This window comes from Pongo abelii, chromosome 21 (genome assembly GCF_028885655.2).
Source record: "Pongo abelii isolate AG06213 chromosome 21, NHGRI_mPonAbe1-v2.0_pri, whole genome shotgun sequence".
Classification (NCBI taxonomy): Eukaryota; Metazoa; Chordata; class Mammalia; order Primates; family Hominidae; genus Pongo; species Pongo abelii.
The window spans coordinates 20,940,822-20,953,780 of record NC_072006.2 but is presented as its reverse complement, the minus strand read 5'-3'; the positions used below and the strand labels follow the sequence as shown (position 1 = coordinate 20,953,780).

The 12,959-nt window shown below is 47.7% G+C and overlaps 1 protein-coding gene across 9 annotated transcripts in view; it reads left to right on the top strand.

Annotated features, from left to right (window-relative positions):
• Positions 1-12,959, top strand: part of NINL (ninein like) — a 133,945-nt gene that overhangs the window by 65,832 nt on the left and 55,154 nt on the right. For 6 of the 9 annotated variants that reach the window (XR_008516852.2, XM_024238921.3, XM_024238922.2 and 3 more), the window contains 3 exons: positions 2,250-2,346; positions 7,070-7,242; positions 9,337-9,403. Coding sequence is in view for 7 of the 9 variants with exons in the window: in XM_024238921.3 (XP_024094689.2) it covers positions 2,250-2,346; positions 7,070-7,242; positions 9,337-9,403 (337 nt within the window). In the remaining 2 variants the exon portion in view is untranslated. Of the gene's footprint in view, positions 1-2,249; positions 2,347-7,069; positions 7,243-9,336; positions 9,404-9,478; positions 12,712-12,959 lie in introns of those variants that run through there. The other 3 variants (XM_024238923.3, XM_024238924.3, XM_054541663.2) reach the window with 3 other exon arrangements.

Genomic DNA, 12,959 nt, shown 5'->3' with positions numbered 1-12,959 from the left:
TTTTTCCTGTTTCTGAATTTTATATAAATTCTATATTTTAATACAGCACATACTCAGTACATACTCTCTGGCTTTTTTTTTTTTTTTTTTTTTTTTTGAGACAGGGTCTCACTTCATCACCCAGGCATGATCTTGGCTCACTGTAGCCTCGACCTCCTGGGCTCAAGCAATCCTCCTGCCTCAGCCCCCAAGGTAGCTGGGTCTACAGGCACGTGCCACCATGCCCAGCTAATCATTGTATTTTTTTTCACCATGTTGCCCAGGCTGGTTTCCAACTCCTGAGCTCAAGCAATCACCCTGCCTCTGCCTCCCGAAGTGCTGGGATTACAGGCATGAGCCACCGCACCTGACCATTCTCTGGCTTCTTTACTCCATAGTATGTCTCTGAGATACATTCGTGTTACTGTGTCTATTAGTGGTTTGTTCTTTTTCATTGTCAGGTATTTCATTGTATGACTATGCCTGTATCAATTTGTTTATCCATTCTGTTTAAATGGACAGCAGAGTCATTTCCACTATTCTAAAAGGATAATTTATAAGTTATAAATGATTTCTTTGTTAAAAAAAGAATTAATGTAAAATAAAAACATGTTAGACAAAAAATTTGGCACTGGCATATTCAAGAAAAACAAAGTTCTAAAGAATGTATTTTAAATAGTTGGAAAATTATTCCAGATGGGAAGTCAGAATTGCAAGAAGAAATGAAAAACAGAAAAACTATGTGGATAATTCTAAAATGAACATTATACAAAACCAAAAATAGTATTTTGTGAGGGTTTAAAACATATAGAAATAAAATACATGATAACTAAGGCATTGAAGTCAGGAGTGTGGTAACTGGAGCTAATATATTTCACTGGCTTTGGATTGTCATAGAAGAGGGTAAAAGTATTATTAATAGTCAACTTTGGTAAACTAAGAATGGATGTTGTAATTTTAGGGTAATCAGTAGAAAAGTGAAAATAGACTATATAACTTCCTTTTTTTTTTTTTTTTTTTTTTTTTTGAGACAGAGTCTCGCTCTGTTGCCCAGGCTGGAGTGCAATGGCGCTATCTTGGCTCACTGCAACCTCTGCCTCCTGGGTTCAAGTGATTCTTCTGCCTCAGCCTCCCGAGTAGCTGGGATTACAGGCACATGCCACCATGCCCGGCTAATTTTTGTATTTTTAGTAGAGATGGGGTTTCACCATATTGGCCAGGCTGGTCTTGAACTCCTGACCTCAAGTGATCCACCTGCCTCAGCCTCCCAAAGTGCTGGGATTACAGGCATGAGCCACCATGCCTGGCCATAACATCTAAATTAATAAGAGAAAAGTGAAATCCTAAAATAGTAAATCCAAAGGCGGGGTGGGGGAGGGGAGAGAAAAAACAAGCAGGTCAAATTGAAAGCAGAAAGTGAAATAATCAGTTTAAATCCAGTAAATCAGTAATCACATTAAATGTAATTAGATTACATATTTAAGTTAAAGGATAAAATTTGTCAGATTGGACAAAATCCAACTGTTACTGTTCATAAGAGACATATCTAAAACATAAGGATATTAAAAATTGGAATTAAAAGTTCAATAAAAAGATAATATGTAAATACTGACCAAAAGAAAGCTGGAGTAGTTTCTTGTTAAAAGAGAAAATGGACTTTAAGGTGAAAAGCTTTACTGAATTAAAGAGTGTGAGCATTTTGTTATAATAGAAGGTTCAGTTCACCAAGGGAATGTGCCAACAGGGCACATTCTATGACCCAGCAATCCCCTCCTCAGGTGGGCACTATAGCAAAGCTTCTGAGGACACAGAGAAGCCAAATGAAACCAAGCTTTAGGCATGCATGCGAATGAGGTCTAGAAAAGCGAGGAAGCTGTCACCATAAAAGTCAGGGTAGGGTTCAGGAGATGTAGGGGGAAGGGTCGTGGTGGAGAGGCCTTCTGCAGTGCTGGCGGCGTTGGGGATGCCATGGGCGTTCACCTTATGTGTAACGTTTTGTGGTCATCAGATCCCTCTTTCCTAATTATGTTTGATTTACAAAATTGTTGATAGTTGTTTATTTGGTGGTAGGATTATGGTCCACTTCTACTTTCCTTATCATGCTCTTCTGTTTTTAAAAATCTTAAGTAAATATTTGAAAACATGAATATTCTCATTCTAAAAGGCAGTAATACTATGTTTCTATCTGGGAGAAAATCCAAAAGAGTCGCTTTTGAAATGTGTGATCTGTTGAAAGCGACATTGTCTTCTCTCACCTTCAATTCACCCAGGTTAACTTTGAGGAATTTAAGGAAGGTTTTGTAGCTGTGTTGTCTTCAAATGCTGGTGTTCGCCCCTCAGATGAAGACAGTAGTTCTTTGGAATCAGGTAAGAGGATTTCCTCTGTATTTTCTTTTCATTATTTGTTTGTTAACTTTTGTAGTGTAATATTCTATTGAAAGAATCCAGCAGTTCTGAAAACTGAATTCTACCTTACTTTCTGTCACCCGCAAGGTATATGGACTTGGAAGAAACACTTGATGTTTTTTCTTCCTTGATTTATTTGTGAAATGGTGTCATATAATAACGCGCGCTGTGCCTGCCATGGATGATGACACTGCACTGTGCTAATGTGACTGATTGGAATCCTGTTACAGGGACAGGCCTGCTGGGACACAGGCTGTGTCCCTAAGTGGAAGTGGCATCCTTGGAGAAAGCCACCTGGCCTTGGTTTCAGCCTCAAGGTGCCGGGATGGTAACAGGCTGTGGGCAAGGTCAGAGGGAGGGCTGCCCAGGCCTGGAGTGATGAGGTGGTGGTGGCCTGCTTCTTGGTTGCAGATGGCCCCATGTCAGGAGGGTGTGAAATGGGGGTGGCTCTTTCGCTTTTGCAGGGGTGTTGTGTTTGTGGTATTATTTAGTGTGTCACATAGGGAGCGCTTCCCTCGTGTCTCACAGCAGGATGTCCTGGTCAGGAGGGGTGTGTGGCAGTAGACAAGGCTGTCACAGGGCTTGGGGCAGAGGACGGGAAAGCGGAAGGGACCAGGCTCACACAGAGGTTATCTGTGTTAGCATATGACATTGAGCTTTGTGTACGTTTACAAAGAGTCCATTTAACCCTCATAGAAATCCTGTGGTATTACTTACCATACCCGTTATTCAGATGAGGAAACTGAGGCCCCAGGTGAGAAGAGATTCATTCACCATTCCACAGTTAGTAAGCGATGGCCAGGATTTGGGTCCCGGCTCTCCAGCTTGAAGTCCTGGGCCCTTGCATGTGCACTGTTGCCAGACCCTGCTCCTTCTGCTGTGTGCTGGTGCCCTTTCCCACTCCTCTTGCTGGTTGCAGAGGTGCTGGTAAGGAGCCCTGGGGTGGGAGGAGAAGCCCTGGGTTCAGAGTCAGCCCCCCACTAGCCATATGCATGACCTGGGTGAGGTGTAAGTTGCTCCAATTCACACTTTCCTTCTTTAAGATGTGGAAGGGCTCCCTACTCTCCCTAAGGCACAGGAGCTTGGAGGGTGATCAGAGATATCAAAGCACCTCGAGGAGGTGACAGCCTGGTCCTCTGATGTTGTGTTTTCCCATCTGTGCTAGAGAACACAGAAGGTCCTTCTCCTTGGTGCATGGTGGGCGCATCTAAGCTTAAAACTGTCTCAACCTGTGGGACATGTCAGTGCTTCCAAAGAAACAACAAACTGTTCAGAACTTGTGCTTTTTTCTCACCTGTTTCAATTCTATTTTTTCTTTCTTTTTCTTTCTTTTCCAATTAGAATTTAAAAGTGTTCCTCAACTAAATGGTCCTATTCCTTATCAACACTTCTGTATTAGTTTGTTCTCATATTGCTATAAGAAACTACCTGAGACTGAGTAATTCATGAAGAAAAGAGGTTTAATTCACTCACAGTTCTGCAGGCTGTACAGAAACCATGGCTGGGGAGGCCTCAGGAACAATCATGGTGGAAGGCAAAGGGGAAGCAGGCACATCTCCACGTGGCAGAGCAGGAGGAAGAGAGTGAAGCGGGAGGTGCTACACACTTTTAAACAACCAGATCTTGGGCTGGATGTGGTGGCTTACACCTGTAATCCCAGCACTTTGGGAGGCCGAGGCGGGCAGATCACGAGATCAGGAGATTGAGACCATCCTGGCTAACACGGTGAAACCCCGTCTCTACTAAAAAAAAATACAAAAAAATTAGCTGGGCATGGTGGTAGTTGCCTGTTGTCCCAGCCACTTGGGAGGCTGAGGCAGGAGAATGGCGTGAACCTGGGAGGTAGAGCTTGCAGTGAGCCGAGATGGCGCCACTGCACTCCAGCCTGGGTGACAGAGAGAGACTCTGTCTCAAAAAAAACAAAACAAAAACAAACAAACAAACAACAATAAAAAAATAACCAGATCTCAGGAGAACTCACTCACTATCACAAAAACAGCAAGGGGGAAGTTCTGCCCCCATGATTCAATCACCTCCCACCAGGCCCTTCCTCCAACATTGGGAATTAAATTCAACATGAGATTTGGGTGGGGACACACAGCCAAACCATATCATTTCACCCTGCACACCCCCCCAAAATCTCATGCATGTCCTTCTCACATTTCAAAACACAATCATGCCTTCTAACAAGTCTCCCAGAGTCTTAACTCATTCCAGCATTAACTCAAAAACCCAAGTCCAAAGTCTCATCTGAGACAAGGCAAGTCCTTTCCACCTATGAGCCTGTAGAATAAAAAACTAGATAGGTACTTCCAAGATACAGTGGGGATACAGCCATTGGGTAAATGTTCCTGTTCCAAAAGGGAGAAATTGGCCAAAACAAAGGGGCTACAGGCCCCATGCAAGTCTGAAACCCAGCAGGGCAGTCATTAAATATTAAAGCTCTAAAATAATCTCCTTTGACTCCATGTCTTACATCCAGGCCACACCAATGCAAGGGGTGGGCTCCCATCCTGTGTTTCTGCAGGATACAGGCCCTGTGGTTGCTTTCATGGGCTGATGTTGAGTGCCTGTGGTTTTTCCACATGCATAGTGCAAGCTATCAGTGGTTCTACCATTCTAGGGTCTGGAGGACAGTGACCCTTTTCTCACAGTTCCACTAGGCAGTGCCCAGTGGGGACTCTGTGTGGGTTCCAACCCCACATTTCCCCTCTACACTGCCCTAATAGAGGTTATCCATGAGGGCTCTGTCCCTGCAGCAGACTTCTGCCTGGACATCAGATGTCTGTCATATATCCTCTGAAATCTAAGTGGAAGCTCCCAAGCCTCAACTCTTGCCCTCTGTCCACCTGCAGGCTCAACACAACATGGAAGCCACCAAGGCTTATGGTTTGCACCCTCTGGAACAGCAGCCTGAGATATTTTTGGCCCCTTTCGGCCATGGCTGGAGCTGGAGCAGCTGGGACGTAGGGAGCAGTGTCCCAAGGTTGCACAGGGCAGCAGTGCTCTATTTCCAGCCCATGAAATCATTCTTTCCTCCTTGGCCTGTGAGCTAGTGATGGGAGGGGCTGCCATGAAGCTCTCTGAAATGCCTTCCAGGCATTTTCTCCATTGTCTTAGATATTAACATCTGGCTCCTCTTTACTATTACAAATTTCTGCAGTTGAGTTGAGTTCCTTCCTCCCCTGAAAATGGATTTTTCTTCTCTACCACATGGCCAGGCTGCAAATTTTCCAAACTTTCACACTTTGCTTCCCTTTTAAATATAAGTTTTAGTTTCAGATCATCTCTTTGCTCATGAATATAAGCATATGCTGTTAGAAGCAGCCAGGGCACATCTTGAATGCCTTGCTGCTTAGAAATTTCTTCCATCAGATACTCTAAATCATTTCTCTCAAGTTCAAAGTTGCACAGATCTCTAGGGTAGAGGCAAAATGCCACCAGGCTCTTTGCTAAAGCATAGCAAGTGTGACCTTTTTTCAGTTCCCAATCTGCTCCTTATCTCCATTTGAGACCACTGCAGTCTGGACTTCATTGTCCATATCACTATTAGCATTTTGGTCACATCAGTTTAACAAGTCTCTAGAAGGTTACAAACTTTCCCACATCTTCCTATCTTCTTCTGAGCCCTCCAAACTGTCCCAACTTCTGCCTGTTATCCAATTCCAAAGCTGCTTCTACATTTTCATGTATCTTTGTAGCAATGCTCCACTCCTGGTGCCAATTTTCTGTATTAGTCTGTTTTCACATTGCTATAAGGAACTACCTGAGACTGGGTAATTTATTTTTAAAGAAGAGTTTTAATTGACTCACAGTTCCTCAGACTGTACAGGAGGCATGGCTGGAGATGCTTCAGGAAACTCAGAATCATGGCGGAAGGCGAAGGGGAAGCAGGCATGTCTTACATGACTGGAGAAGGAGGAAGAAAGAGCAGAGGGAGGTGCTACACACTTTTAAACAACCAGATCTCATGAGAACTCAGTATGATGAGAACAGCAATTGGGAAATCCACCTGCATGATCCAATCACCTCCCACCAGGCCCTTCCTCCAACACTGAGGATTACAATTTGACATGAGATTTGGGTGGGGACACAGAGCCAAACCATATTAACTTCCCATACGCTCAGACCCTTCTGGTGAGAGTGTGCTAGGCCAGTCCTTGATGGTGCCTGCTGTCTTGGGATGATTATTAATAAGGCCCATGATGACTCTGTCCCAGTGGGGTGAGAGATATTCTGGTCACCCTGTGTTATTGTCAGCTGCCTGGAATGTCACTTGATGTTTAGCGTGTTCACTCAGGATACTGAGAGTCAGGTGATCATTGGCTATATGTTCTTGGATTATTGGAGGTTTTATTGATCCTTTGCATAGATAGCTAGATTTCATATTAGTTTTTCATTACATAAAAGCAAAATATGCTTGAAAAAGTATAAATAGCTTACAAAGTTTAGGGGAAAGTCCTCCTCGCCCCACCCTTGCTTTCTCAGTCTCCCACCCAAGGCCATAGAATTGCCATTGTCACTGTTTCTCGTGTCTTTCCAGATGCTTCTGTGTGCAGAGCAGTACGTGTTTGAGAGGCACACTTGGTGCTGAGTGTGCACCTTCTCAGAGGGTACCTGCTGGCCTGCACGGGCCCAGAACTGCTATAAAGGACCCCCACCAAATTTCCTGTTTTCTTTCCAGCTGCCTCCAGTGCCATCCCTCCAAAGTATGTGAATGGTTCTAAGTGGTATGGCCGTCGGAGCTGGCCTGAGCTATGTGACGCTGCCACAGAAGCCAGACGTGTGCCCGAGCAGCAAACCCAGGCCAGCCTGAAAAGTCACCTCTGGCGCTCAGCATCTCTGGAGAGCGTGGAGGTGGGTCAGGCCCCTCTCCCACCCCAGCTGCCCAGTGTTGGGAATAACAAATGCTTCCCTTCATCCCTGTTTGTAGCACATAATCACAAGATATGGGGAGGGCAGCTGCCCTCTCAGGCACCCTGAGTCGCCAGAAGCTTGGTCACTTTGGGGAGTGCCATTTCATTTAAATTCGGTCTGGTTGTCTTCAGGACAGTCCTGGACACAGGGTTCTCTCCTGAATTAGTGCCATAGAGAATTTCCTCAGACTGTACAGGAGGCATGGCTGGGGATGCCTCAGGAAACTCACAATCATGGCGGAAGGCGAAGGGGAAGCAGGCATGTCTTACATGACTGGAGAAGGAGGAATAGAGAGCAGGGGGAGGTGCTACACACTTTTAAACAACCAGATCTCATGAGAACTCACTATCATGAATCCTTTGTATACAATATCTCTCTTTCCCCGATACCACCACCAACTCTAGAAGGCAATGTTTATGGCTTCATGGGAGTGAAGGGTCAATGTGCTAAGAGTAGAAAAGTGAAGATGCCTTTTTGAAACAGCCTCGAGGTTAGGAGTGTGAGTGTGTCAACTCCCAGCCCTACTTATCTTGAACACTTAGTTATACTGAGGCCCAGCACTTATAACTGGCCTGTATGAGCCAATGCATCCTGGGGCCTTGGAAGTTGCCTCCCTGTCCCCCAGGCTCCCTGGGTCATTTGCTGCAGGTGCCTGGGATGCAGGGATCACCCAAGGAGAGGGGGATGGGCCCAGGAGATGGCTGCCAGAGTCTCGTGGGGCTTCATGTTAAGCAATATGTCCATGAGGCAGGTCCACAGCTTGTAAGTTAATCATAGATTGGGTCAAACCATTTTCAAGGATTCCAAAAGGTTCCTGGTTCCTGCTGTCTCTGCTGTCAGCTTCTGTCAGGTGGGTCTCGATCAGGAGCACATCCTTCTTAGACAGGTCGGGCCCCCAGGTGGACTTGTTTACCGTTTGTTTTCAACATTTGTGGAGGCAAAGAGGGAAAACAACCAAAATATATTTAAATCTTAGAGTCTTTTTTTTCAGGGGCATGTGACATCTAGGTGATGCCGGTAAATCCAGAACATTCCTTTTTGTTCTTTTTTAAAAATTTGGACCTCAGGGATGGAGAGATAGTGAATCTCCTCCTTGTGGTGGATCTTCATTGGTGCCATTCTGCTTCTTAAATCATCTTTGATTCCCAAAATCTGAACACTGGGAAAGCCACCTTTAGGGTTGTCAGTGGAGTTGAACTCATTAAAAAATGGGGTTGCGTATTTATCACCAACTCACAGATTCTCCCCGATCAGAGCCAGTGCCAGCTTTGAAGCATACAGAGTCTTGTTCACCAGGCATCCATTCCACAGTCAGTTGTGGGGACACACAACACCTGTACAAAAGCAGACTTTGATTCCGGTTGGCTGATGCAGTCACTGCAGCACGAGGTTTTTACTTAAGTCGCGTGTTTCTTGATGACCCGGGCTCTTGTCTTGGGTACAGGTTTGCAAAGGCTGCTGGGGTGTGAGGTGATTACCAGGCACTGTGCTATCCTGGAGCCCTTGGAGGGATACAGAAACCTGCTCTCACCTTGCAACTGTTTGCTGAACTAATATGGTTGATGAGGGAAAGGTGCAGAGAGGTGTGTTGCAAGCCTTGTATGGCGAGTGTGTCCTGAGACTGAATGGTTGGCTGTGGCTGCAGGGCTGGCTTCTTTCAAGTGCTGGGTCTGAAGCCATCACCATGCAGAGGGGGACAGGCTTCTGTGCTGCTGTGACACGAGTGTTTGATTGTATTTTCAGTGTCAACTGTTGATGACTGGGTTTATATTGAGGAGCCCTGAGCGTGCAGAACAAGGCATGTCCCCTGTCTCCCCGGCCCAGCCCCTTGCTGCTGCTAGGCGGGGCTCACCTGGGGCTGCTAGCTGGCATGCAGGGCAGCCCCAAGGTGGGGGTGGGCTTTTCCTCTGAGGGATTGACTCCATACTCAGCCATCTCCCACTTCCCCAAACATCCTACTCTATTTGTTCCTGGTGCTCCGTCCCCAGCAGCGCCCCCTGGAACTCACAGCCTTCTCTCTGCGTCTTTCCACAGAGTCTCAAGTCAGATGAAGAGGCCGAGAGCACTAAAGAAGCTCAGAATGAATTATTCGAAGCACAAGGTAAAGCCTCAGCCTCGCATTCAGTGCTCTCTGCCTTTGCCCAGAGCTTTGAAAGCTGAAGAGCCGGGTCACTGGGCAGTACACAACCACAAGTTTAATTTCCTGGGAAATGCATGGTGTGGGTTGTGTCCCGCTGGATTCTTCCTTCTCCAGGAGTGGTCAGAATGTCATCATCACAGCAGTGAGGCCGTCTCTCGGTCCTCATCCTCCCAAGGTCAGACCCCGGGCAGAGGCCCGTGGCCAAGGGAGCAGCGTGGTTCGTCACACTTTATGGTCTGCAAGTACTGATGTGACCCCAGCTGGCAGGTGTGGCCGTGTGGTTTCAGGCAGGAGGGCCTTGCTTGGCCCTGTCACCTCAGACTGCCACTGCACCTCCTTCCTGGTACGCTGGGCTAGATACAGCCTCTCTCCTGCTGTGCAGGGGCAGTCTCAGCACCCACCAGGGTTTCATCTGTCCCACAAATAGAGTGTAATACCTGGTCCTGGAGCTCAGAGCCTTACATAGCAGCCAGAAGGCCAGCAGCTGGTACACATAAGCAAATCACAGCGTGCAGCCTCACAGCGCTGTGCAGCGTGCAAGGGGAGGCTGACCATCCATGCTGCTGTGGTGCCCTCTGCAAGATCTGGCATTTTGGGAAGAGAAGCTACATGCAGGGGCATGATTGAGACTTCAGCTCCCTCACCACATTTCTGGAGTGACATGCATTACATGTCATGGGGACAGAAAGCTAGGCAAAAAAAGTTCCCAGTGGATCCCCCTGGGGAGAGGAACAAAGGCTCTGGGAGGGGAGGACTTCTTTTTAATTTTAATTATCTTGTGTTTGCCTATAATACTTCCTTGACATTAAAAAGCAAACAAAAATATTAATTATGAATCTTAGAGTATTTTGGATAGAAAAGACCAACACCTATGCAAACAATGCAAAAACAGAAGACTGTGGAAGTGACTGCTGACTTACATGATGCCTGCAAGAGTGAAGAAAGGGGCCCCACAGAAAGGTGGGTGTGAGAGGATCAGTGTGGTGGCCAGACGCTGAGCTCTGAGGAACTACCCAGGTGTGAAGCTGGCAGCCTGGCTAACCCTTGCAGCAGGCTTGGCATAATCTGAGCATCCCTCCTCTCAGAGCAGCTTGGGGCTCAGGATTGAGGTCTTGCTGAGCTTGGGAATAAGAGCTGAGGTTCACAACAGGCCCTTATGATCACAGCACAAGCTTTTACACCGCTGCTGCAGAGCTTCTCCAAGGAGCAGGGCTGCAGTGCTCAAGGAAGGACTGGAGAAGGTGAGAGACTTAGGATGGACTCCATTGCATCTGGGGCCTCTGTTGGGACACTTGAAGGCTGGGTCTGAAATCATATGAAGCGTCACTGATGCGTCTGGGCTGGAGGAGCTCAGCTGAGGACAGCCTTGGAGGGGTTGCAGTAGGCCTCAGCGTGGCTGGGCTTCCTTATAGCATGGCGGCTCAAGATAGTCAACTGTCTCACCTGGTGGCTTAGGGCACTAAGGACACGTGGTCCCAAAAACAGGGCTGAGATTTCCTCACTGAGTTCAGGCCAGCCTCAAAGTCACAAAGCATCCCTTCCATCACCTTTTATTGATCAGAGCTGTCACAAGGCTACCAGATTCAAGAAGGGACACAGACCTGAAGGGAAGAGTGTCAAAGAAATTTGAAGCCACATTTCCAAACTGCCTCACATGGGCAGGCTGAAAGGAAGAGAGAAGGCAAAGAGGGGAGAAATTAGAACAGGGAGGCGTCATGTGCTTCAGGAAAGAGGAAGGCCGGAGGCATTGATGGACATGTAGGGAGCAAACCGCGGGATCCTTAGCAGCCAGGCATGTAAGGTGCAGGTGTAGGGAGTGCAAGAGGCTGCCGTGGCCTTTGAGGAGGCAGTGATGAAAGGAGCTAGTGTTTCAGGGTGCAGGGATGCAGGTGACTGGGGAGGAGAGGCTGGAACCCAGCTGAATGCCGAGAGCCCTCTTCAGGCTGCCAGCGCCCCCCAGCTCCCCCTGTTGCAGAAGGACCAGGGTGGCAGCATTGCATGTGTCCCCTTGTAGGAGGCATGAGGCCATCCCAGGAAGTCATCAGGCTGCACTGGATCCCACTGGTGAGGCGTGGGCAGGGTCAGTGGCTCCCAGTCAGTGCCCTGTACCCCGGGAACCCCCAACCCCAGACAGGGTGCCCCGCCATTCCCTTTGCCCTGGGCTGGGCTGCAGGCCAGGCAGGCCGCTGACCATGCAGGGCAGGGAGTAGCACTGGTCTGCGTTCCTTAGTCCTGTGAGCAGTTTCACTATCTTTCCAGGCTTTTCCGTGTGAGTCAGTAGATGCCCTAATGAGGCCTCCCCACGCAGGCGGTCACATGGGCTGACTGTGCAGAAACATAGCTTGGATAGAGGGTATTGCCCTGGGATTTCTGCCAAAGTAAACAGCACCCCTCGGACCATGATCCTTGAATGCTAGGGCCATTTTTTGTTCAACTTTTATCTCAGTAAATGTCAGGGGAACTGACCTGAGCTTCCATCTGTGGTGCTGGACAAAGCAGGCAGATTCCTGTGTGCTGAGAAAAGTCAGCCAAGCCGCCGTGTCTTACATCCTTGAACTTGATGTCTAGCTCTAGAACAGCGAAGGGAAGGGCTCGCAGGAGGAGGCTGTTTTTCACCCAGCAATTTCAGTGCTCTCTGCCTGGAGACTAGGTTGGGGTTCCTTCCAGCAGTTTACAGAAACCTTTGTACAGGATCAGAGCTGACAGACGGTAGTGTGCACACACTCATGTCAAGCTCAGGGGACTTGCCCGACCTCTTCTGTCAGCCTAAGAAATAACCCAGTATCAGGATTGCTTTCACGTTTTTCCTTGGAGATTTCCGGCATCTTAGGCCAGAAGGGACCTCGAAGATGGCCTTTTCTTACCCGTCCCTTTCCTCTTGTTTTCCTCAACCCAACCCACAGTGTCATTTGTGAGCACACAGTCTGGCTTCCTTTGGGGGATGGTGGCTTTCCCGTTGCCAGCGGGGTTATCAGTAATTCATGCCCACATGGCTCATCTACCTGAAGGATCCAGACTGCTGAAGCAGAACTGCAACACTAAAGTCTGTGTTGGGTGGAAGCAGCCATGTCCCTGCTCTGGGCTAGGCGGTGTGGACGAGGCATGGAGGAACATGTCTGGCTGGACACATAGCTCACCATAGGAACACGTCTGGCTGGACATATAACTCACCATAGACACTTTCTCCTGGACACCCAGTGTCTGTCCTCATTCTCAAGCTGTTTCCACAGCTTCAAACACATCAAGAAGACAAGCGGCTGAAGACAAAGGTTAGGAAAAGTGGCCATCCACCACCTGAGCCTGCTGATGAGTCCTAAAGGCACCAGTGCCTCCTGAGTGAGGCGCGGAGAGGACACAGTGCCATCTGCCAAAAAAAAAAAAATGTTGAGGCTGCAGCCAAACTAGACTTTGATGCTAACTCAGGTTTTCAGGAAATGTTAAGGATGGAGGAACTCGTTAGACGACACCCTGGGAAAGCAAGCAGATAGATCTGGATGTGGAACATTCCACAAAACAG